This window comes from Callorhinchus milii, unplaced genomic scaffold (assembly GCF_018977255.1).
Source record: "Callorhinchus milii isolate IMCB2004 unplaced genomic scaffold, IMCB_Cmil_1.0 Scaffold29, whole genome shotgun sequence".
NCBI classification, from domain to species: Eukaryota; Metazoa; Chordata; class Chondrichthyes; order Chimaeriformes; family Callorhinchidae; genus Callorhinchus; species Callorhinchus milii.
This window is the reverse complement of record NW_024704770.1, coordinates 2,270,881-2,297,540: the sequence shown is the minus strand read 5'-3', so window position 1 is coordinate 2,297,540 and position 26,660 is coordinate 2,270,881. Positions and strand designations below refer to the sequence as shown.

General features: G+C 48.3%; 1 protein-coding gene across 1 annotated transcript in view; it reads right to left on the bottom strand.

The window, feature by feature from the left end:
• Nucleotides 1–13,195, bottom strand: part of LOC103187583 (microtubule-associated serine/threonine-protein kinase 1) — a 33,746-nt gene extending 20,551 nt beyond the window's left edge. The window contains exons 1-6 of the mRNA XM_042344629.1: nt 13,015–13,195; nt 9,497–9,528; nt 4,650–4,738; nt 3,569–3,644; nt 1,028–1,106; nt 213–373 (exon numbers count right to left, since the gene is read on the bottom strand). Coding sequence (XP_042200563.1) covers nt 213–373; nt 1,028–1,106; nt 3,569–3,644; nt 4,650–4,738; nt 9,497–9,528; nt 13,015–13,053 — 476 coding nt within the window. The 5' untranslated portion in view covers nt 13,054–13,195. The remainder of the gene's footprint in view (nt 1–212; nt 374–1,027; nt 1,107–3,568; nt 3,645–4,649; nt 4,739–9,496; nt 9,529–13,014) is intronic.
• Nucleotides 13,196–26,660: the final 13,465 nt, after the last annotated feature.

The window sequence follows — 26,660 nt, the reverse complement described above, 5'->3', positions numbered from 1 at the left end:
TTTTGAAAGAGGCAAGGGTGGGAGTGAGGCAGAGTTGACTGTAGGATGGAGTTCCAAAGCATGGGGGCAGAGAGGCTGATGGCCTGACTGCCGATGGAGGGGAGGGCAAGGTGAGGCTGGAGCTTGCTGAGTGGAGGGAGTGGACAGTTTGGTTGGAGGTAGGGAGGAGCTGGAGGGGTTTAAAGGTGAGCAGGATTCAGGGACCGACTGACCTGAGGCTCCGGGACCGTGGGCGCACTGCCGGCGAGCGGCGGCCCCCGTCATCATCAGTGATGCTCTCCGTGCTGCCAAAGTGCTTGGAGAGGAAGTGAAGCTCGTCCACCGTGGGCTGGTAGGGCAGCTGGTGGAGCTTCTCCTGTGAGGAGCAGGAAGACTGCAAGAGAGAGAGAGAGGGTGGAATATCAGAAGCTCATAGCTCAGAAAAAAAAAATCAATCAAACCCTTCACCACCAGGAGCGGTGGAGGGACCTGAAACATGGAGCCTTGGCTGTTTTTTCCCCTCCTCAAGCAGGGCCGAATTATAATAATAATAATTCTTACATTTGATATAGTGCCTTATCGTATTGTTCAGACGTCTAAAAGCATTCGCAAAATATATTGTGAAGTGAATTGACTGTATATTTTGTGGACGAAACGCGGCAGCCAATTGCACACAGCAGTGTCCCTCCCACACACAGTTGTGGATCGAGTGATCACATTTTTTTAAAAGTAATTGTTACCCACAGAAAAACGATCCACCACTCAACAACCATGTTCCTACTTACTAGGTAAACTGTCTGTATGAAGTAAGGAAACTCTCCTGAGGTTTCACCCTGTCCAGGAATCAAACCCGGGTCCTCTCGCTTGCAAGGTGAGTGTGGTAACTACTACGCTTACAGAACTGCATGAATTAGCCTTCTGCGGTTGAAGTAGAGCAGTAAACTCAGTGTGGATTCAAAGAAGGCGAGCTCTCAGCAGGTGAAGGTGCAGCCCTATCCACCGAACAACTCTTATCACATTAATAAAGTGAGCGAGAGATACTACGTACGGACACAGTGGAGCTTGGGGTGTTGGTTCCATAGCCCGAGGATGGTAGGGAGGCCAGTGACCACCGTCGTCCATCTGCCCTGCAAAACAAGAGGAGACAGTTTAAAAGCACACACAAACCTTTAGCCTTAATTGGATTGGATAATGAGAAGAAGAATCCTTCCATTTGATATAGCCACCTCATCACATTGTCAAGACGTCACAAAGCGCTTCGCAGGATATTCTGTAAAGTGGAGTGACTGTATTTTGCTGTGGTGAAACATGGCAGCTAGTTGCACACAGCAGAGACGCCCAAACAGTCGTAGATTGAGTGACCAATTTTATTTGGGGGATGAACCTCTGCTGAATAGGCAGACCTGAGTTTAACGTTTCATCCAAAGAAAGAGCCTCCGACATTACAACACGCCCCAGCACAGCATTGCAGCAGCATCATAGACAATGTGATTCCAAGTCCCAACATGGGGCTTGAACCCACAACTTCTCGATTGGCTACTCTTGAACAAAAGAAACGGCACTAACACGAGCCATTAACATGCAGCACACAGAACACGAGAGAAGGAGGAGGAGGAAGAAGGTAAGTTAAAGCTTTGTACAGGACACCAACAACTGGAAGAACAACTAATTCAGAACCACAAGTCCAAGGTTGCTACCATCTTAAAACATTATTGACAGAACCCAGCACTGGACCTGCCACACCTAGACACAGATTGCAGTTAGTTTACCTGTCAGCTCGATGTCCCTGGCTAGAAAGAAAGGAACAGTTAGAACCACAACGGCGTGAGAATAGAGAAATGCTCTGCGCACTCCATGTTACCCATTCACTTGTCTAACACGCTCGGAAATCCCTCAATTTGCTTGTGAGTATCTGAACCCGACTGAGAGTTCCACATGTGACCGCCACCTACACATGGAAATCTTCCCGTCTTTGGAACGAAATGCACACTCTCTCCCTGGAGGGGCGCACTCTGGTTACGTAATTCCGGAGAGAATCAGGAGCAGGTTGGCAACAGCCAGGGCTTGGGGGACCCCAGAGTATATTGGGAGTGATTGCTCGAGTTCAAGCAGCTAAAACCAGATGGCTTGTCATTGAGAGCAATATCTGGCAAACTTGCTGTTACATGTCCAGATTGGACCACCCTGTTAGTGCTTTGGCTTACATGGCTAACAGGAGGTGAGTGGGAAGAATCTCTGTCCCCAGTGCCCCTCTTAAGTCCTAACTGATGAGCCAAGCTGGCTGGTCTGTCATTAGTAGTGTCTTGCAGTATGGTGGACCCGCTCTAATGATAGCGCTTATAACACTGAAACATCATAGTGATTGCTGTCAAGTGCAGTCACTATATATTTGTAGGCAAATGTGACAGTGAGGCCCTACACACAGTCATTAACGGAATGGCTAGTTTAGTGGGCATGTGAGAACAGGTGGACAGGACATGGGGAAAAACTGCCTTCAACATCCATCTGAACAGAGAAAAGTGGGAAAGTGATACAAGGACAGCACCTCCAACAATACAGTGCTTTCCCCAGCACTGCACTGAATGTCAGCCTGGACTGTGAGCTCAAAGTCCCCGACTTTGAGGGCTTAAACCTCCCAACCTAGAAATGAGAGTGACAGACTGAGTCAGGCTGAGACAAGCACTGACCTGTTCAGTTATGCCTCTCCAGCTTGTGCCTGTGTGATTATAAATAAATCAAGCGATATGTAAAAGAAAAAATTACAATTTTATATTATATTTATAATGCCAGGTTATTAATAATTTAAAATTGCATTACATTTATTCATAACTTCAAAGGCAAATTTGCAAGGCTTAAGGTGGGGAACATTACAACGTTGAAGCTGCAGGATTTCCCAGAGATAGAAACAGGGGCTATTCAGTAACTGTAACCCACCAGGAAAGAGCTTATAATAATAGAATAGTAATAATCATTGCATTTGATACAGCACTTTATCACCTTGATACAGAATATACTGTAAAGTCAATTGAAACGCAGCAGCCAATTGCACTCAGCAGTGTCCCACAAACAGTCGTGGATTGAGTGACCAATTTTTTTAAGGAATATTATCCCTGGAAAGGTAATCCACCAATCGACTAACAACCAGGGTCCTACTTACTGCTAAATAAACAGAGGTGTGTGTGTGTGGAGTAAGGAAACTTGCGTAATGCTTCTCCCTGCCGAGAATCAAACTCCGGTCTCTCGCTTGCGAGGTGAGTGCTCTAACCATTAAGCCACAAATATAATAGTATATGTATAATAATATATAATATATATATAATATAGAACATTAGTCATAGTCAGAACCAACCCACCCTTAAACCGTCCCCATCTCACCGCTTTTCTGCAGACGTACAAGGATTTAACCAATCCGCTCATTGCAGTTCGCTGGGCTCTTGAGACTGAATGTCCTATATTTCTGTTCTTGTTCCCTGAAGAGCTTCCTCAGTGTTCCAGCATGTTCCATATTCCTCAGCCCAGGCAGAGAGAGCATTGTTAACCCTATAAGTGCTGCACCCCGCTCCCTCACCAACGAATACGGGCAACTTACCTTCGAGAGGTGACAAAGGAGAAGTGTGCTGGGGCGTTGGGGGAGAAATTCCGAGGGCTGTCTAAAGGGCTGCTGCCTGCCAATGGGACAAAGCACATGAAATATCAGTGGCCCTCAAACCCAGGTATCAACCTTTTGTAACCTTGTTAATGAATTGTCAACAACACAATACAACAATTACATTTGTGTAGCGCCCTTCACGCTGGAAAGACGTATCGGCGCTGGACAGTCAGCTATTTTTGGACCTGAGCTGGGAGTTGTGGTCAGGAGGGGTGGAGGGCAGGGGTAGTAGGGGTGGGAGGGTGGCCGAAGGCACGGTCGAAGAGGAAGGTCTTTAGACGGAACTTGAATGAGACAAGTGGGGATGAGGTGGAGGGATTGCGGGATAGAGTTCCTGAGGGTGGGAGCAGAGATGCTGAATGCCTTTTTCACTTCTCTGCAGAGAAGGGAGTTTCTCTTTCCCAGTGTCCTGGCCGACAATCCCCCAAATAAATAAAATTGTCACTCACATCATGACTATTTGTGTGACATTGCTGTGTGAAAATTGCCTGCTGCATTTATGCACAAAAAAAAACATTCTTGCCAATTCACAGTAAATAGAGTGACTGTATTTGTAAGTAAACCCTGAGGCAAAAGAAACTCCCTCTTTTGAATAGTGCCATGGGATCTTTAACATTCACTTGAACAGGTAGACAGGGAGCTCGGTTTAACATCTCAACCAAAACTCTCCGACAATGCAACACCCCACCCCAGCGCCTCAACAACAGTAATGACTTACAAGGTCCCAGAGCGCTTGACAGTGGCGGAGTCTAGGTAGGGGGTTGTGGGGGCATGAGGGGATTTGAAAATGAATGAGAGGATCTTAAAATCAATCCGTTTGGAAATTGGGAGCCAGTGGAGCCTTTCAGGGACTGGTGTGATGTTTATTGCGGGTGAGTATCCGGGCAGTGGAGTTCTTAATTGAATTTTGGGTACAGTGGAGCAGGGGCGGGTGACCAGCAAGGAGGGCATTGGAGTGTCAGCTTAAACTATATGAGTTCAAGTCCTGACGATTGTAAACCACACACGCATACACACTTACCGAGGTGTCCGGGCAGAGGTGAGTGAGGTCGCGGGAGAGTTGGAGACGTGCTTGTCAGGATCAGACTCTTCCTGTTGCTGGTTCGACAACTGGAATGAAAAGGGCAAGAATGTGAGGATCTGAATTTCCACCGAGTGAGAGAATTCCCTGCTCCCATATTGACTGGTCTGACCTTCCAAGTCCTGCCGATGAGCCAGGCTGGGCTGTTCTGTCATCAGCAAACTGCGGACCCGCCTGTCTCGAACCGGACTAGAGACCGTCACAGAGGACTGGCTCAATTCCAACATTCCATTACCAAACCTTGGAGTCAGTTCAGCTTCAAGGAGACTCCACTTACCTCCTCTCATCCCCGAGGAGAACAGTCAACAACAAGACAGTGGAATAAGAGGACACAGGTTTAGAGTTGCAAACGGGAAATTTCAGGACAGACACCAGGAAGGTAATCAACGACTGGAAGAGAAGGTTGAGTCTCGGGACTCATTTAAAAAGCTGCTCAAGACCCTCTTCGACCATGCCTTCGGTCACCTTCCTACCCCTACCCTCCCCACGCTCCTGATCTCAACCACCATCTTGGGTCGGGATCCCTGACTGTCCAGCACCTTGGGACGTCCTCCTGACATGAAAGGCGCTGCGTAAATGTCATTTGTTGGGATGGGAGTAGGGGGAGATAGTGTGGCAGATGTGTTGGGGACTGAGATCAGATGGGCTTGTTCATCTCAGATGACCTTGTTATCAAATTCTGGATCTGGTCACTTACACAAACTCAGGGACGTGTGCACACACTTACATACACGTGGATGGATGCACAGGAACGCAGGTGCTCACACATCACAGCTGCAAAGCCAGATTGCTGAGCCCAGGCTGCTGGCAAAATCCAGACAGTCACAACCATCAGCCTCAGCGAAGGGGCTCAGCTACTCAGCTACGTACCCTCTTCAGGGGAACAAACAATCTGCTTTGATCATTTAGTGCATGCGGAGCTTCAAATACTAGAGACACGTTCGTTCCTCCCTCCCTCGCCTCCCCCCCCCCCCCCCCCCCACATACACACACACACTCTTGAAGGTGTGCGATCGTCGAATCTTTCTCCTCCGAATCATGACAATTCCATAGTCGTTGGCTGTTTCCCCCCCACCCACCACCACCTCACTCTCACAATCGCCCCCTCCTTCCTCTCTTTTAGATCACAACTGAAGACCTTCCTCTTTGACCGTGCTTGCGGTTACCTCTTCCCTCCCCCCGGCTCGGTGTCAGGCTGGAGATGGGACTGGTCACTTTCCCTGATATACATGAGACCTGGGGCTAAGTTGGGGTGGGGGGCTCGGAGGGAATCAGCTAAGATTCTCACTTCAAATGACTTTCTACAGACACTGCACAGTGCAGCATTAATAGAGGGCAACATGTATCTGATGAGTTACACAAGAGGAAAAAAAGGACAGCTGAGGCCAGATACAGCCTGAAGGTTAAAGCTGTCTCATTCAGCCATCATACGCTATGCTACATCAGAGCACCGCCCAGTGGATTGTGGTAAACGCTGATTATTCAAAGGCAAGGATACCTGGCACATTCAGGCAAATGGCTGTGCGAACTGCTGGACCCTGTTATAATGCGACTATTTTGGGGGGTGCGGAGGCATAAATATCCCATTCCTGGCTAGAAAAAACGTGTAAGAAGATATAATAATAATTGCAGTTGATATATAGCGCCTTTTTACATTGTTGAGACAGCTCAACACGCTTCACAGAATATATGTAAAGTGGATTGACTATTTTGTGGCCGAAACACAGCAGTCAACTGCGCACAGCAGTGCCCCACAGACAATCGTGGACTGAGTGACCGAACGACTATTTTAAGGGACCCCTGGAAAGCGGTCCGCCAATCAATCGACTAACAACGGGATTCCTACTGACTTAGGTAAACAGATGTGTGTGTCTGGAGCAAGGAAACTTGCCGAGCGTGTTGCCCCGCCCGGGCATCGGAAACAGATCCTCATGCTTGCGAGGCGAGTGCTCTAACCACTACGCTACAGGACTCCATGACATCAATCGCTGCATATATATTCTGGGCAACTAGCAAGGGATGGAATCCGGGTACCACTTAGTCACGTACCATCCTTCTATCTCTCTCTACACTGTGCCCTTTGGAAGAATGCATTCTGGCAAAGGCTGCAGACTGCGAGAGAAATGACTGTGAAGAGAGGGGTGGAGGTCAGCAGGGAATAACAACAGGCTCACCTCCGCCTTCTGCTAATCTTTTGTTCCTCTCAGTAATGAGGCAGGGTCGCACCCTGGGGTCACGATAGAGTCTCGCTTTAGTGATGTTTTGCAGTCTTTCAATTCTCTAGCAGAAAAGGAAAAGGCGGCAGAAAGACGAGGTGCTGGGGGGGGGGGGGGGGGGAGGTGGCGGTTGGTGAAAGAGGACATCTGCCACTATCGCAGCCTGTGCACGCAGCTCTTTCTTTGTAGATCGCAGAGCTAACCTCGACAATCGCGACACAATGCAACCCTTCCCTGCAAAATATCAGGGCATTAACTCCCTCCTGATGCATCTTGCAACAGTGACAAACCACACAGTGTAAGATGCACTGAAATCCTTGCCTTTTCCATCCCTCCACCTCGCCCACTTATCCTTCCCCACCCCCAGCCCTTTGCCCATCCCAAATCAGTTTACCTTTTGGAACGTCGGAACATATTGCTGTCGAGGAAGTAAGGCATAGAAAAATTAGACAGTACAGTCCAGAGAGAGTCAGACATGGTCTTTCAGCGCTGACATGGTGCTGATGCAGACTGTAATACACATCTCCTGCTCGTCACTGAGAAAGGCTATGTTAATTCTCTGGATGTGCTTGCCAGATTGTTCCACCAGCACTGTTGGGGGGGTGTATGTGAGTGCTATATTGCTCGCAGATTGGAAGCTCTCTCTGTTTCTCTCCTCCTTCCTCCACCTCTCCTTCCTGTGCTTTCTGAACAATGTGCAGTGAAGCTTACAGATGCCAAGTTCTACACACAACCTGCTGTCTATCGCTCATGTTTTCAACATTAATTCACAGGCTGGGCCAGGAGCTAGGGTACCTATCCCATGTTTTAGATTTGGTGGGGGGGGGGTTGTCAGGTGACGGGATCTATGGCGACGGGGCTGAACCCTCAATGTAGAAAAGGAGCGAGTGAAATAAATAACTAAAATATACAGTCTTCTCGACTTTACAGTATATCTGTGAAGCGCTTTGAGACGTGATAAGGTGCTATATAAAATGCAAGGATTATTATTATGCAAAATAAGATGAACGATAGAGAGAGAGAGAGAGGAAAGAATTAAGGAAAGTAATTGAGAATGAGAGAATTAAAGGTGGGAATAGAGAAGGTGGGAGAATAGACTGCTCCCCAATCATAGGTGCCGGATATTAACCGTTCTGCCTAAAATGGAAAGGCAGCGCAGAAATACAATTGAAACTTAGTCTTAATTTATTTCAAAAATCGCTTTCGGGATAATCCCTTAAAAAAAATCGGTCACTCAATCCATGACTGTTTGTGGGACACTAGTGTGTGCAATTGGGTGCTGTGTTTCGCCCATAAAATATATATTCACTACACTTTACAATAGATCATCGACGTGTCTCACAGAATATGATCTAAAACGACTGTATATTTTGTGGGCGAAATGCAATTGCCAACAGTGCACAGCAGTGTCCCACAAACGGTCATGGATTGAGTGACCTAATTTTTTTTTTCGAGGGATTATTATCACCACACCCCACCACCGAATGTGATCCGCCAATTGACAATTGGATTCACACTTACTGCTAAGATAAACAGGCATTTGGAATAAGGAAACTTGTGTAAGGTTTCGCCCTTCCCGGGAATTGAACCTTGGTCCTCTCGCTACGAGACTACCCGTGCTCACTTCGTCCTGATTGTAGACACTCCTTCACTTTACTCAATGTCAAAAGATTCATGAGAGAGAATAATTTGCAGCGACGGGCGCAGTCTCTTTGTCTGAACACAGAGGAAACTTCAAACAAACATCGTCTATTTACTATTGATGTCCAGCTGAGCGTTCCTGCTTCAAGGCTTTGGAAGCTATTAACCCCTGTGTGGGTTTGCCTAGACTGCCTGGACACAACACTGAGGGTGGATGCAGAAAATTCCTCCACCATCTCAACCCCCCCTCCAACCCTCTGCAATCTCCAGCTGCTTGTTTCTCCTACCCTCCCTCCACCATACTACGTCCCTTCATCCACCTCGGCCAAACCTTCTGCCACAATATTTAGGGACTCTCCCTTGGGCCTGTGTCCCCCTTCCTGCTTTCACGACACTCTGACCCTCCAGCTACCCCACCATCACCCCCAACCCCCGCCATTTTTGCTGCTGGGTAATCCCTCACCAACTTTCAGACAGCCGGACAGCCAGTATAGATGAAACATAGGCAGGCGCTGTGTAACTACAAGTTGAGTTGACAAGTTTGCGATCGCCAGATTGTCTCTGGCCAGTAACTGCTAACCACAGAGATAGAGCGTTTATCAGAGCTGGACAAACAACTGTTTTATAGTATTGGGGACACACCTTTCAGCCCCATCATTAGTCCACACATTAGAGGGTAATTAACGACGAGCAGGTTTGCTGTATAGGGTGGTTGAGGTCAGGACACTGTGATTCATTGAAAAAGCAGCTTGATGATGGAAGGACAGCATGGTGGGTTTTCTGGCGACCAGATGGCCCAAAGGGTCTTCTTCTTAAACCAAACCAATCTTATGAACATGTACGTTTACTTGAGATCTCCCTCAAGAATCGCGGTACCCTGCTGAAGAAAGGTGACTCACAAGTATTGAGATCGCAGAAGGTGTGATTTACCTGCTCGCTTTCCGTGTCAACGGGAGGTCTTTCTGAAATCAAGAGAAAAAAAAAGTTATTTTTTGCTTCTCGGCCATTTCTTCTACAAGGAAGCAGAGAGAGAGAGAGCGCGAGCGCATTCCATTCTAGACAAAAGAAAATTTGTCTTGGAAAGTCTAAACTGTTTTTTTCATGGGAGAAACGCGGCAGCCAATTGCACCCAGCAGCGTCCCACAAACATTAAATTTTATTTTTAGAGGGTTTATTAACCCCGGAAAGTGATCCACCAATGGACTACTAACTGGATAATTCCTACTTATTGCTAGATAGACAGAGGTGTGTGGAGTAAGGAAACTTGCCTAAGGTTTTGTCCTGCCCGGGAATCGAAACCCAAGTCCTCTCGCTTGCGTTAACCATTACACTACAGGACTCCCCAAGTTTTGCCCATGATTAGTCACTAGACCTGATGCAAAGATCTCTCTAAAGCGCCCTGGAAGCTATTTTTGACCTTGTCGGCGTGTATCGAGTGTGAGGTTTATTGTTATCCGTCAAGTCTGAAATATTATTGCGGACTTGGAAACGGAAGAGAGGCGAGGCTTGAAGCATTAAATCTTGAAGCAGATTGTATCAATGTCGAACATTTCTGTGTAATTTATTCTGCCTTGGATCCGAGCTACCAAAATGCTTTTAACAAGCGAGTATGTCCGATCAATACCCTTTAACAGATCAAAGCCACTGTACATTAGGGTAATCCGTTCTAACCAACTGTTAGTGCTCTGTTCGGTCCCACTCCACTTACCCGCTGTGCCTGTTACTCCCCTCACCCCTAACACAGGATAGGCTAACCCCCCAGTACAGTAGATGTTGTTAAAAGTTCCCAGAAAGCTATGTGAATCAAGCTGGAGTTTCTTTCTCCCAATGTCCTGCCCAACAATCCACCCCCACCCCGGATAACTGGACGTTTGACCATCAGTAAATCAAGGAACCAATTTCATTTGAGGATTGTCGGCCAGGACACCAGGAGAGAGAGAGAGAAACTCCCTTTTTCCGAAAAGTGTCACTAGATCTTGAATGTCCATCTGAACCAGATGTCAGGAGCCTGTCTAGTGAGGACCGTGCGGGAGAGGTAATGTTAGCAGTGGATTCCCCACCCCGAGGTCTTGAACTATGAGTGAAACCTGGACACAAGGAGTCGGGCCTCTCCGGGAGTAAGACATCACGTGGAGTCCTTGTACCTCAGTGGTTTGAGCACTCACCTCGCAAGCGAGAGGACCTGGGTTCGATTCTCGGGCGTCTGTTTACCCCGCAGTCAGTAGGAACCCGGTTGTTAGTCGATAGGCGGATCGCTTTTCCGGGGGTAATCATCCCTTCCCCAAAAAATCAATAATATTAATTTGGGCGCTCAATCCAGGACAGTTTGTGGGGACGCTGCTGTGTGCGATTGGCTGCTGCGTTTTGCCCAGAAAATATACAGTCAATTAACTTGACAGTGTGTCCCGTGAAGCGTTTTGAGACGTCTCGAAGACGTGATAAGGCGCTGTATCAGACGCAAGGATTACTGTCATTACAGTGGAACAGTTGGGAATGCTCCGAAGTGAAGCTCTCTCTCTCGGCTCCAAAAGGTGAAGCGGTTATTAGATCGGCAGCTCGCTCCCCGACAATCAGGGAGCCGCGCTTCCAGGAGACATGGACTAACAACAGTGTTCGGTTGCCAAGACAACTGGAGAGCCCTCGATGATGGGTTCGGCGGAGCCTTTGGAACGTTTTTTTTTGCTAATATCACCTGACTTTACTCAAAAGTCCAGGCAACCTTCGATTCACGGACCTCCGGAAACGGCTGGGGAGGGAGGGTGCAAAATGTCGCCGAGGGCGGGCGTCTTGTCAAGTTCGCTGCAGAGATGGCGTGGGCCACCCTCACTGGAGGAATCAGCCGGACAGTAAAGATGGTCCGGCTCTCCTCAGAGTCAGATGGTTTCACCCCCAACCTCAGGACTTGGGAGTCACACAGTCTAAGCTGATGCTCCAGTGCAGCGCTGGGGGGGGGTTGCATTGTCGGAGGTGCCATCCTCTGGATCTCTCTCTTTCCCCCGGTTTCTTGGCTAACAACCCCTCAAACAAAAATAGTTTGCTCACTCCACAGCTATTTGTGGGACACTGCCGCGTGCGAGTGGCTGCCGGGTTCCTCCCACAAAATACGCAGTCACTCCACTATACACTCCACATTCTGTGAAGCGCTTTGAGACGTCTCAAGGCGCTCTTGTCAAATGCAAGGAATTATTATTATCGAGACGCACAGGGCTGCTGACCCCCGCTTGTCCAGGTGTTCCCAGATGGACAAGCAGCAGGAAAGCTCGCCAGACAGTGCTCTCAATGGCAAGCCATGTGGTTTACTGGACTAGACGGTAAAATCCTCTGAAGCGCTTTGGGAGGTCCTCCCGAAGAAAAGCGCTGTGTCAAACCTAAGGATTATTTTTGTTATCAGAGTCACTATTTAGGAGTATTTATACACTGTCGATGCCAGCGACTGGTCAACCATAGGAGGTACCACTGGAATTCAACCAACTGATCACCAAACCAGGGAGGCGCTAATGAGCTCGATCTCACTGGGAGAGATTTCATCTCTGAGAAGGTTGCCACCTTATGGTCTGACGGTGTCGGGTCCCAACAAATAATCTTTCCTCCAAAAGAAAAGGGACCGAGATCGTAGAGATGTAAATACATAACGCACTCAAGGACTCACACAGACATACACACGTTGCTGAGTATATTCACATGTTAAACCGAGGCCCATTCAAAAAGACATTTAAAAGATCCCGCGGTGCTATTGGAAAACAGACGAGAGTTTCTGTCTCCCGGTGTCCGGGCCAACAACCCCCAAGGTAAAATCAGGTGATCACTTTGTGGCTATTTGTGGGGTGTCGCTGTTCGCAAATTAGCTCCTGCGTTGTTCGTTCGCCTGTCCACAAAACACACAGTCACTGCGCTTCACGGCAATTCAGATGTTTCGAACTTAATTATTGGCTTATTTTTTTTTAAAAAATACATGGGATTGATCGCAACCTGTGCTTTTTATGTCATGTTCCTAGTTCCTGATGCCGGGCGAAATGGAGGTTTTATGAGATTTTAAAATGAAAGATATATGTGTATATATATCTATATATAAAAAATAGGTTTAAGACCACCAGCAAGAGACTAATGCACAGTCTGGCTACGCTCCAACCCCCACCCCATTTCCCCTATATTGCGGCTCGAGTCCCACGATGCTTTTTATTGAGCACATCTCAACCCAACGCCTCATCACCTCCCCCAGTAAATCTGCCTTCCAGTCTCGGGCTGGCCAGAACGCAGCATTAAAGAGAACTGCATAGCCCCATCCATCCATCTACCACAACCTCCTCCCTACGTCAGCTTGTCAAGGGCCCGGCTCCTTTAATTCCATGTCTACTATAAAGGAGGGCGGGGGTGGGGTGGGGTGGGGGGGGGGGAAATCTGCCGGACGTTTAATCGCCGCAGCGATCTGCAAAAAGTTTGCGACTCACCTGGACTCTCCGTCGTCTCACCACGTCGGAATCATCCATCGCTGTCGCCAGGGCGGGGACATTCCGGGTTCCTTTGCCCCGTCAATCCATCAGATTTCCGGGATGGAGCGTCCAAAGTTCCAACAGACCCTCTAATACACCCCTCCCTCGGGTCTCCCTCTCCCTCCCTCCCTCACCCCCCAAACAAGATCTACGAACGAGGAAGAACTTTCAACCCAAGGCCCGGCCACTGACACTCACAGGACAAGCTATTAATCTCTCAGAGGGCCAGAGGCAGAGATGGGCTCAGCTGTTCACTGATGGAGAGGGGGGGAAGGGTGGCGGGGGGTGGGGGGGTGGGGAGAGGCGTCCGAGAGACAAGTCACAGTGAGGCAGGGCATCTGAAGCGAGTTGAGCAATTTGTGGGGAGGGGTAATCCAAGCGGGGAAGGGGAACTCATCCTTCCTCTCCAGGGAGGGAGGGAGAGAGAGAGAGGGGGGTGTGGGGGGGGGAAGGGGGGGGCGCTAATAGTCCTCGGAGGCTGAAATCATCAAATCCTCTGGAGCTTTTGGCTGCAGAGAAGAGATGGAGAAAGAGATGCCGTGAGCAAATGCAGCAGGAACCCGCAGGGTTTGGCTTGGGCTGGTGGCCGCCCCCCCCACCTTTGAAGTGCGGGAGGAAGGAAGGCGAGCTGGTTTCTCTCTGCGGCGATCACTACACCGAGCCAAACCGTGACTCAGGGCTTTCTGTGGAACGGGATGGAGCAGAACGGAGCAGCTCAGCTCTGCGTATCCACACATGCAGCCAGACAGTAGCAGGGAAAAAAACAAGGAATCAGCTGGCCCGCTCCGCAGAACCAATAGGAGCCAGGCCAAGCCCACCTTGACATATGTCCGGATCCTCATGCATTAGTCATCAGCCCAACCGAGACTGCCAGAGAATTTAATTCAATTAATGCCCGTTAACCCGTTCAGGTCCAAGACAAACCCCCCACCCCCTCCAGCCCTGTAGAAAAACATGATGATAATCGTAGCATTTGATCCAGCGCCTTATCACATCATTGAGACATCTCAAAGCGCTTCACAGTAAAGTGAATTGACTATTTTGTGGGCAAAACGCGGCAGCCAATTGCGCACGGCTGTGTCCCACAAACTGTCATGGATTGAGTGACCAAGTTGTTATTTTTTGGGGGGGAGGAGGGATTATTATCCCCGGAAAAGCCAATTGACCAGGTTCCCACTTACTGCTCGGTAAACAGGCGCTTGGCTTTTGCTTAAGATTTTGCCCTGACCCGCCCGGGAATCGAACCTGGGCCCCTCTCGCTTGCGTCGTCCACAGAAAGCCCTCGATCCACGTCTGTTTGCGGGACTCTGCTGTGCGCAATTGGCTGCCGTGTTTTGACCACAAAATATAGTCAACTCGCTTTACAGTGTGAAGCGCTTTGAGACGTCTCCACGAGATGACAAATACAAGGATTATTGTGACATTATTCTAAACTCGTTTCATCTCTCTCTGAATACATTTGGTTAAATAGCGAGGGCTGTTGGTTTATAATTGGGAGCAGCAGCTGGAAGGAGTTACGGCGTCTGACAGCGTGTGAGGCCTGAATTAACAGCAGTGGAGGAACCCAGCCATTAGCCGAGGATGCTTCAGCTATAGTGGCATTCCAACTGCATCAGGCACAAATTGATCTCCCTGGCATCATGGGGTTGAGTAATTCCTCCCAGCTGGATCCCTCGACATTGAACTGAAATATACCAGACACAAGGGCGGTGACTCTTCCTTCACCAATAAATCTGTCTCCCTCGGTGCCCTTAATCTCCACCGGTCAATGGATTTACTGAACGCAGTGGGGGAGGATTCTAATGGGAAATTCAAAAACGCTCTAGACTACACTCTAGTCCTGGTTCTGCGATGAGCTTTTATAACTAGTTCTTTACCCAGAGGGTAATTTTTTTTTCTCAGCTGGGTGTCTGACACGTGTGGAAACCCATCACTGTTGCTTAAGAGCCTCCAAACCAGCATCTGAATTCCGTACATCCCACCGACTCACATGGCGATCCTAGAGATAGCGTGTTGGAATGGAGCGTACACTCTCTGGAGGGACGTATCCCACTTACCTAATTCCAGAAAGTATTAGGCACGGATTGGCAAGAGCCAAGGCTTGGGGGGAGCCCAGAGGGGTAACTGCTGGAGTCTAACCAACTAAAACTGCATAGGTTGCCATTGGCAGTGCATGCCATTGGGAGTGTGGCTGAAGGCACAGTCAAATAGGAAGGCCTTCAGATGGGCCTTGAAGGAAGGCAAGTGATTTGGGGATGGAGTTCCAGAGGTTTGATTCCCGGGCGGGTCAGGTCAGAGCGAAACCTTAGGCAAGTTTCCTTACTCCGCACACGGACACACACGCCTCTGTTTACGCAGCAGTAAGTAGGAAACCGGTTGTGAGTCAATTGGTGGATCGCTTTCCGAGGGGACTGACCCTCCAAAACAAAATAGTAATTTGGTCGCTCAATCCACGACTGTATGTGGGATACTGCTGAGCGCAATTAGCTGCTGCACAACAGTGTACGCAACGGGAACAACTCTTTGTTTTGCTCTGTTTACCTGCAGCAACAGCTCCAGTTTACCTGCAATTACACCATTACATCGGTAGGTCTCTACTGATACAGTGCATTGGAAACTGGTTGAATGGCGCCACTGGGTGGCTATAGCTGGTAACTGGGAGCCCCCACCGTGATGCGAGTCTGAGCTAATACATGTCATCAGAGGTGTCACTGTTAATATCAGACTATATAGAGGTGTCACTGTTAATATCAGACTATATAGAGGTGTCACTGTTAATATCAGACTATATAGAGGTGTCACTGTTAATATCACACTATATAGAGGTGCCCACTGTTAATATCAGACTATATAGAGGTGCTCACTGTTAATATCAGACTATATAGAGGTGCTCACTGTTAATATCAGACTATATAGAGCTGTCACTGTTAATATCAGACTATATAGAGGTGTCACTGTTAATATCAGACTATATAGAGGTGTCACTGTTAATATCAGACTATATAGAGGTGTCACTGTTAATATCAGACTATATAGAGGTTCTCATTGTTAATATCAGACTATATAGAGGTGTCACTGTTAATATCAGACTATATAGAGGTGTCACTGTTAATATCAGACTATATAGAGGTTCTCACTGTTAATATCAGACTATATAGAGGTGCTCATTGTTAATATCAGACTATATAGAGGTGTCACTGTTAATATCAGACTATATAGAGGTGTCACTGTTAATATCAGACTATATAGAGGTGTCAGAGTATGGCCTCTGGCCTGTGATGAACTGGGACCTGTCCATGGTACTGAAATAATAATAAATAATAATAATAATCCTTGCATTTGCCTTAATGCGTATTTATCTGAACTGATTGTATATTTGTGGGCGAAACGTGGCAGCCAATTGCACACAGCAGTGTCCCACAAACAGTTGTGGTTTGAAGTGACAGAATTATTGTTGTTTTTTTTCGTGAGGGTTTATTATCAGGCTTGTGGAGTAAGGAAACTCGCCCTGCCGGGAATCGAACCCAGGTCACTCACTCGCAAGGCGAGCGCTCTAATCACTGAGCTACCGGACTCCACTGCCAGACCCACACATGTGCTCAATCCCCTCAACAGCTACACATGATGTAGAGAACACGGAAAGATTAATCAAATAGATTTGCATTTGGTAACAAGCACCATTTATGTCGAGAATGCCTCAAAGTGCTTCACAAAGCTTCTGTCAAGTGTAGTGGCTGTGTACTTGTGGGCTGACGCAGCGACCAATTTGCACGCAGCAAAGTCATGCAAACAGCCATGAAGCATATGAGCGATTTTATCTGGGGCCAGGACACCAGAAGACAGAGAGAGAGAGAGACAAACTCCCTTCTCATTCCGAATGGTATCTTTAACACCCACCTGGGTAAGGTTGTCCGTGGGTGGGACATTTTTCCCCCATCACTGTGTTTGACAGTAAGTAATTTCTGGCGAGCGAGACGTTTGGTATATTGTTTCGGGGAAAGAATAAATAATAATAATAATAATAATAATCCTTGCATTTTGATCAGCTCCTTATCACGTCGTTGAGACGTCTCAAAGCGCTTCATTCTAAAGCGGATTGACGGGGTGTTTTGTGGGTGAAACGCGGCAGACAATTAATTGCGCCCATCGGCGTCCCACAAACAGTGGTGGAAACAGAGAGGTGTGGAACAGCAAACTAAAGAGAGAAGGGGGGGGAGCGAGAGAGGGAGAGAGACAGTACGGCGATGCTTGATGCACGTGCAACCTTCCTGTTTATTCTCCGAGCGATGTCAAGGCCAGGGAGGGATGCCAATAATCCGGGTTAGACTCTTAACCGGCGGACTGACTGACGTCACTGGCTTTAACCCAGTTACGAATGGCGCTAATTGGCCGACAGGCATGTGCGGAGCAGGTCTTATATAGCCGAGAGGCTGGAGCGCCTGAGCAGACCAGCCCCGGCCAGGGGGAAGGGGAATCGGCGAAGAAAGCTGGAACCTGTCGCGAGACACAGAGCGAGGGTTGCGGACGCTCCTCGCGACTCGAGGATGTTTGCGGCGCGGAAGGAGGGTGTGAAAGTGAGCCACCGGGGCGTCTCGTCTCGACTGGTCGGAGGCACGATCGTGATTCTGTCGGCCTACACTGTGGCGGCCGTGGCTATGAACTGGGTGAAGGGAGCGGTGGAGAAGCGGGGCAAGCCGGGGGTGGGGGGGGGGTTAGGAGCTAGCGGTGATCTGGTCTGTGTGTGGGTGGGGGGGGGGGGGGAAGGGCTACTGAGTCTCAACTCCACGCAGTTCCAACACGAGCAGAAGTTAGCGCAAGTCCAACGTTCCCGAGAGCGACAGACCACCAGAACGCCGCCCGGACTTTCAAAGGACACATTAGCCACAGAATGAACTGAACTATCGTCTCGAGGGGCCACGAAAATATAAAGAAGGAAAAAGAGGGAGAAAGAGCGAGAGAGAGAGAGAGAGAGAGAGAAGAGGGAGCAAACACCGCTTACAGCCGCTTATAACACGTCAAAATAGGTCTGTAAGCACTTCGCAGGTAATTGCTGTCAAGTGTAGTGACTGTGTCTGTACAAACAGCCGATGATATCTGGAGGATCTGGCAAGGACTAGGGGAGAAATTCCCTCTGCTTTTCCCAATAAAGTGGTGGCATCAGTGTTGGGAACAGACAGGGACGTGAGTTTAATGTCTCATGCAAAGGACGACACCTCTGACAATGAAGGGACCCTCTCTCTCTCTCTCTCTCTCTCTCTACCTCGCCTCCCGTGACTGCGCGGGGACGTCAGCCTGGAGAACTCAGGAGAGATGCAATGCTCGAGAGATGCCATCAGTGTGTGTTGACATCTTCAGCAACAAAATGTGACTGTGAGGCAGCTGTTGGGAGCTGCGGAGCCAACAGTAGGTGGACTTTGGTGAAGATGCCCAACTGGTAACATTGGCAAACAGCGACTGTGACATTAACTGCGTCAGTCACCGGCAAAGCTTCTCAACGTTACGATGAGGCGCTGGGTCAAACGCAAGGATTATTAGTAATTAGAATAATTATTATGAATCATTATGAAACGACTGTCTGTGGGGCGCCGCTGCGCGCAATCGGCTGCCGCGTTTCGCCCCCCCAAAAATACACAGTCACTGCACTTTACAGTAGTCTCGAAGACGTCTCAACGATGTGATAAGGCGCTGTGTCAAATCTGTAAGGAATCTCATTAAAAAGTTGTGGAGTTTGTGTGTGTGGATTTTTTAAAAATAATTCTATGTAGTGATAATAAACGCTTATATATATCTAAAAAAAATTGACAACGACAGATTTTTCTGAGCAATTTTGAGGCCATTCACGTCCTCGCGCTGTTGCTGTTGCTGATGGCTGCACTTTTGAGATAGTTACTAGAGAAAAAAAATCCTTCAAAAAAAGAAATGTATATTTTGGTCACTTCAATTCAGGGCTGTTTGTGGGACGCTGCTCTGTGTAATTGGCTGCAGAATTTCGCCCATAAAATATACAGTCAATTCACTTTATATTGTATCCCGTGAAGTGCTTTGAGACGTCTCGAAGACGTGATAAGGCGCTGTGTCAAATGCGAGGATTATTATTATTATTATATAACACAACAGATGTCAAGAACATTACATTCATCCAAGTCTCAATCCATCACAGCCACCGCTCTCTCTCTCTCTCTCTCTCTCTCTCATTCAGCGGTGGATTTAAACACGAGGCACATTAACCCTCTGTGCTCCAAGCCAATGGGTGAAATTTCACAATTACAACAGCCAGTTATTAATCAAGAAAGTAAGAAAGATCAGTCAGGGATCCGCATTGGAGCTGGGGGTTGGGATCAGAAGGGGGTGGAGGGCGGGGAGGGTGGTGGGGTAGGAGGGTGACTGAAGGGGTGGTTGAAGAGGAGGATCTTGAGACGGGTCTTGAAGGAGGCGAGGGAGGGAGGGGGAGAGGCGGAGGGTCTATAGGATGGAGTTCCATTGGGTGGGGGGGGCAGAGAGGCTGAAAAACCCGCCCGCCAATGGTGGGGCGGGCGAGGCAGGGGATGTGAAGCCCGCTGAGCGGAGGGAGCGGGCGGGTTTGGTCGGGGCTTAAGGAGGTGGCGGAGGAGCGAGGCCATGGAGGGCTTTGAAGGTGAGGACCAGGATCTTGATACAGTTATCCTCTGATTGATGTCACCGTCAAATGCGGGCCACGCTTTGGATTAAGCTCCGTGTTCTCTTTGGGGGTGAAATTAGCTTCCGATTAAAATACCAGTTCGTGAGGACGTTGAAGATCGTCAAGGGCTTTGTGAACACCCTGTACGTTAAGTCGACGCTGTCTCTTATTTCTCTCGCTTCGACAACCTGTGGGGTATTAAAGTTCCGGCTCGCTGAACACCACCAGCTCTCTCTCTCTTTTTCTCTCTCTCTCTCTCTCTCTGTGGCATCACCTTCGGGCTCTTGACCTAGATTTATTGATTACTATTTATTAAATTTAAAACATTTTCCTCTGGTCGCTCCCGACTGGGGGTAGAGATACAACGCCCGGGTTAGGGTACAGAACAGAAGAAACATCTCGGAGCGCTTCGCGGGAAGTGTAGTGACTGTGTATCACCCCCGGAAAGCCATCTGCCAATCGACCCGCAACCAGGTTCCTAGTTACTGCGTGGGTGGAGTAAGTAACTGATGCCCTTGCCCGGGAATCCAACCGAGAAGTCTCTCGCTTGTGAGGCGAGGGTGGTAGCCACTACGCTACGGGGGTCTGGGTATCGCTCAACGGTCAGAGGGGGGGTGGGGGGGGGTGGGGGGGGGAAACAAAACAAAGCCTCTTAAAGCCTCTGCAGTTGAATCCCTGTTACACAGCAAAAACCTCTGTGCCAAATGTCCTCGCACAATCCGATTATCTCTCTTTTGTTATGTCTGTGCATAAAGCAAACCCCAGGCAGCGTCTGGCAGCTCTGTCTCGACTGAATGTCTTCTGGGTTAAAGGTTGGAAATGGGTAATGGGGAGAAGAGGGGAGAAAAAGAGAGAAAAATAGCTCTTTAATAATCCCATTCATAAGGGTAAGGGGGTAACAACAGTACAGATCCCCACTATTTGTAAAGGGTTTCTGTCCCCATGTCCTGGCCAACAATTACCCCGATAAAATTGGTCACTCGCTCCATATTAATAATAATAATAATAACCCTTGCACTTGATACAGCCCCTTATCACGTCTTCGAGTCGCCTCAAAGCGCTTCACAGGGGACGCAGTAAAGCGTAGTGACTGTGTTTTTTGTGGGCGAAACGCGGCAGCCGACCGCGCAGGATAAGGCGCTATCTCGAATGCAAATATTATTATTATTACGATGTCGTTATCTCTCTTTGGGCTACGTTTTCGCGTGACTTAACCTCCCTGCTCGGCTGCCTGGGATGTGTTCGCCAGGCACCTTGAGACGCTAGTTAGTTAGTGTCACAGGATCTGTGCAAACCCACGTTTTTTTTTGCTGAGCGAGGTTGGAAATATTAATCACTGTCATCAGACCTGCGAGACAGAAGGAGAGAGAGAGAGAGAGAGACACACTCCCCTTTGCGATTCCTTACCCTGGACACAGGTTTAATCGCTCATTACTGTGATAAAGGAGATAAGCCCATAAATAGGACTGGGAGGGGGAGAGGTTGGGGGCGAGAGGTGACAGACTTTGTCACTGAATCCCACAGTTCGAGCTAAACTAAGCATCTAATACTGCAATGCAGGATTGTGATTCACAGGTCACTGTAAGTACGACAGAATATGGTTTAATTCACCTATCGGTGCCGGAAGTTATACAACAGCAGCCGTATATCGAAACGTCTTGGCCAACACCCCCTGCCCCCCCCCCCCAAATAAATTTGATCACTCAATCCGCGGCTGTTTGTGGGGACGTCGCTGGGCGCAACTGGGCTGCCCGCGTTTCGCCCGCAAAACGCGCCGTCGCTACACTTCACGGTGCATCCTGTGAGGCGCTTTGAGACGCCTCGAAGACGCGATCGGGGGCTGTGTCAAACGCCAAGTGTTATTACTGTTAAAGGGCTGATCGGATGAGGAGCTGACGCCAAGCGGAGTGACTGTGGTGTTGGGGGGGGGCAATCCGCGTGTGCATGTTTGCTGTCACGGCTGTCCAACACGTATGTCCCATCCAAGCAGGAGCGAGGGAGAGAGAGAGCGGGGGGTGGGGGGGAGAGAGCGTTCCATCCTGACCATCTATCGCTGGGATTTCCGTGTGGAGGTGGGTGGGGAGGTCTGGGATTCTCAGTTGGGTTCGGAGGCTCTGAAGCGACGGTGACGGGTTTCCGCCCGTGTTCCAGACAGAGACGCCCGGTCGACCCGAATAAAAACGACTGCGCGACTTTTTCTCGGTTGGAAAACCGCACTGAAAGCTAACGCAGTAGGTTCTGCCTTAAGAGTCTTGCCCCCTCCCTTCGGCTTTCTGCATTACTGGATGTGTCAAATGGTGGGGGGGGGTGGGGTGAGAGAGTGAGTGAGTGAGAGAGAGATAGGAGGTGGTTCTGGGTGTGACAAGGGCTGTTCGGAGAGACCAGCAATTGGCTTTCACGGAGTGACTGGCACAAGATAGCAGCCTCCTCGACGACCTCGACACAGCACATCTCCAGCGGCCGACAACACATAAAGGACAGCTCTCCCCGGTGTCCTTCTCCGCTCTGCAGTGAGGAATACAGACATCAGCGCAGAGAGACGGAGAGAGAGGGAGAGAGGAGAGAGAGAGAGAGAGGGAGAGCAGCACCAACACAGGTAAAATCACTGCAGGATTGATGCAACCTTCAAGCGGTGTTCAAACTCATTACTGGAGCGATCGATTGGGCTGCGGGAGATGGCTCAGCATTTCTCTCTCGCAAAAGTATTTCTTTTTCCGGGTTGATTCGGTCTGTGCGCTTGTTGTAGGAATTTTGTGCAGGACGTTTTGAAACATATTTCTATCACGCGAACGCAGACACAGACAGACAGAGACAGACAGAGAGAGAGAGAGAGAGAGAGGGACAGGGATTTCGCTTGTCAATTGACATGAATCTCAAACAACTAGTCTTGTGCCCCACGTTAATTGAAAGATTGTTTGTGCAAGTTCGTTTCAGCCGAAGGCATTCGAGTGTAACATTAATCGCAACGTATTTCACAACTAAACATCACCTTGGGACGTCCTCCCGACGTGAAAGGCGCTGTACAAATGTAAATTCAAATGCGATGCAAAACTATTTGAAACATTGCTACTTAAAAGGGTGTCACTCACTGAATGAATTAGTCGCACCTGTAAGAAACCTTACTTTATTTTATTTGAATAACAATAATCCTTGCATTTGATACGACCCCTTATCACGTCCTCGAGACGTCTCACACAGGATACGTTGCAAAGTGAATTGACTGTGTATTTTGTGAGAGAAATAATAATAATAATAATAATTATAAAGATATATATAAGAAAGATTTATCGCTAAAGGCATTTGGGGTCCTAAGGAAAATCGCATACCCAGCTCCGGAAAGTTGATAGAGGGCGGACGGGCGGATGGGAAGGAGAAATCAATGGGTTTGTTTCTGATCTGAAATGTTTTCCTTTTTGTGGAGGAGAGGATTAAGCCTGGGGAGGGGGGAAGGGGAGGGGGGAAGGGGAGGGGGGAAGGGGAGGGGGGAAGGGGGGGGGAAGGTAAGACGGGGGGAGGATTTGTTGTAATATTAAAACAAGAGAAAGTAATCTTTAGGAATGATTAGGAATGAGCCGCCGCCGTTCCAGTACACAGCGATTGTCTGAATCCTGAATTAAATTGGTAAAACCCTTTCCTTATCTATTTGTACATTAAAACAAATGTGTTCATTGAGACACAAATATGGTAATGTAAAGCACTGCATCCTCTTCTGTAACTGTGTGGGATCAGGATTATCTCCCCAGGGACATGTACATATTCCGATTGGATATTTAATTCAAAAGGACGGTTCTCTGATTAATATGTATCTTTTTTTTCGAAATTATTATTAAATAAAGCCCAGTGTTGACCTAATTGCAAAGTTTCATAACAATAATAATCCTTGCACTTGATGTGGTGCCTCATCACGTCTTCGAGACGTCTCAAAGCGCTTCACAGGATACACTGTGAGGTTGAGTGACTATGTGTTTTGTGGGCGAAACGCGGTGGCCAATTGCGCACAGCGACGTCCCACAAAAACAGTCCTGGAGTGAGTGAGTGAGTGAGTGAGTGACCAAATTATTATTTTCGTCAGTTGACGTTTTCAGAGAAGGGGAGTGGGGAAGTTTACAAATTATATTTAATTTACTTGTGATTTCTGAAGGTTATTTCTTTAAATAAGGGGAATTCTATCTGATTGCACGGCTGATACTGACCAGCAGTCTGTGGTGTGGTGTGAGTGTGTGTGTAGGTGTGTGTGAGTAGGTGTGTATAAGTGTGTGTAGGTATGTATGTAGGTGTGAGTGTAGGTGTGTGTGTAGGTGTGTGTGAGTGTGTAGTTGTGTGTGTGAGTAGGTGTGTGTGAGTAGGTGTGTATAAGTGTGAGTAGGTGTGTATAAGTGTGTGTAGGTGTGTATGTAGGTGTGTGAGTGTAGGTGTGTGTGAGTGTGTAGTTGTGTGTGTGAGTAGGTGTGTATAAGTGTGTAGGTGTGTGTGATTATAGGTGTGCGCAGGTGTGTGTGTGCACGCATGAGTGCGTGTGCAAGACGTCTCTTTTAAGATCCGACTGAATTTGAGGTAGATTTTACCGCCCAGAACTTTCAGGGCCCGAACTCGGGCAGAGTATAGCTGTAGGTGGGAATCAGGTTATTTCGAAGCGGAAAACTAAACCGCGGGAAAAAAACAGAGAGACAGAACAGATCCGTAAATAAGATACCGGATTTGTTTTGCCGATCTCAGGACACAGTGACATTTCAGCCCATTAACGTAAGTAACGCAGCTCAGATAACCCGATGATTACAGTGTCAGACAGTTATAAGCCGGGAACCGTGTATCCCAATTCACTGACATTAAAAAATAGGGTCGAAAACCTTGTGAATTTGGTTTAACCGTTTAATAACAATCCTCACATTTGACACAGCGCCTTCGAGACGTCTCAAAGCGCTTCACGGGATAATACTGCAACGTGGAGTGTCTGCGTGTTTTCTGGATGAAACGGTCAGGAGGACTTCCCAAAGCACTTCACAGGATGCACCGTAAAAGTGGAGTGACTGTGTGTTTTGTTGGGGTGGATCGGGCCGCCGATTTGCGCGCAGCGACGCCCCCACAAACAGCCGGCCACAGGTTATGCAAGGATTATTATTATTATTAATAATCAGAATAATAGATTAATAATAATCCTTGCAATTGGATTACAATCACAATTACAATCACGTCGTTCAGACGTCTCAAAGCGCTTCACAGAATTATTATTATTTGCGGCGTCTCGGAGACACAATCAGGCGCTGGATCAAATGCGAGGATAATTATTATTAGGATCGGTTCGAATCCATTTTGCAGGTGTTTCTAATGTCACAGGCGATGGACCGAATGCCAGGATTATTATAAATCGTTAACCATTAGTTAGGGGCAGAGGTGATGGACCTAAAAGGGCTCAGATCTACGTCACTGAAGCTCTCGACGGGATTACGGATGTAATTATTGGTTGTTATCCTCGCAACAGCCCAGATCAGCGGGAGGCTGAGCACAGCAGGAACAGGTGGTGGGACAGACGCAAACACGGGGTTGTTTTAAGTGATTTAGAGCACCAAGTTGGAGATTGGACGTGGATTGCGTTGAAAAGCTCCCACCGTTCAAAAAAAATGAGTCATTCTCAGAATTCCCCCAAATTCCCCCAGTTTCAGCTCACGGCCTCCTTCGTTCGATGGGGTTGGTCACTCAATCCGCCACGGCTCGTTTCGCGCCCCCTCCCCCCCCCCCCAAAAACACACGCTCACTACACTACACTTTGCAGCATATTCTGCGAAGCGCTTTGGGACGTCTGGACGACCTGAGCTGGGCCCAACTGGCTGCCGTGTTTCGCCCACCCACCAAACGCACAGTCACTACACTTGTACAGTAATATTCCACGAAGCCCTTTCGAGACGTCTCGGCGACGTGATAAGGGGCTGCATCAAATGCGAGGATGATTATTATTATTATTATTATTTATTGTCTCATCCTATTCAAAATGGGGACAGGTGTTGGTGTGGGGGTTTGAACCCACAACCTTCTGACTCGGAGGCGAGAGAGAGAGAGAGAGAGAGAGACTTTATTTATTCTTGCCGGGGCAGAATCATGTGTCAGAATTGATGTGTTTATTTCCAATTTCAAAAATAGCTTCGCTGCTTCCTTGCAGCGCAGTTACAGTAAAGCATCTCACAGCTAATCTCATCTCTCGTAAAAAAAAACAACACACACACACAACAACGTCAACTCGTCTCCGGAGAGCAGAAATCCTCCTCCGTTTCTAGAGGCTTCGGAAGTGGAAACATTTTTAAGCCCTGACCCGGGATAAACACCCGTTACAGGCATCATACCTGGGGGTGTATAACCCCAGCTCTTTCCGCATCACGGTTATTCTTGTCTCTCTCTCTCTCTCTCTCTCTCTCGCAGTAATTGTTATTTTTTCCTCGGATCTCAATACAATGCAACTCCCACCCAACCATTGCACCAGCCTGGCTCAGCGGTAGCGCTCTCTCTCTCTCTCTCTCTCTCTCGCGCGTGCGCGGCTCTGAGTCGGAAGGTTGACGTCTCGAAGGCGCGATAAGGCCCTGTGTCAAACGCAGGGATTATTATTATTTAGGAGAAACTAAATCGCGTCTGAACAGAGGTCGGGTAGGATACGTGGATGATCTCTTGCGCTTGAGGGACAAAAATAACCTAAGGCTCTTCAACCATGAGATGCATCGTGTCACAAGGGATCGCATTGAGGTATGGTAGATGCTAAGGAGATGGAGCGAGTAAATCAACACTGTAGATGCACTAAAAGCAGCAGGACATGAAGTAGGGCTTGGGGTTTCGAGCTGCGAAGGGCAATATTAGAAGCAAAGTATTTTGTTACACAGAGAGAGGAATCGACAGCCAGTACAGGTTGGCAGGAAGGATGATGAGGTCAGGATGTTAGGATCATTTTTATGCACAGCTCAAT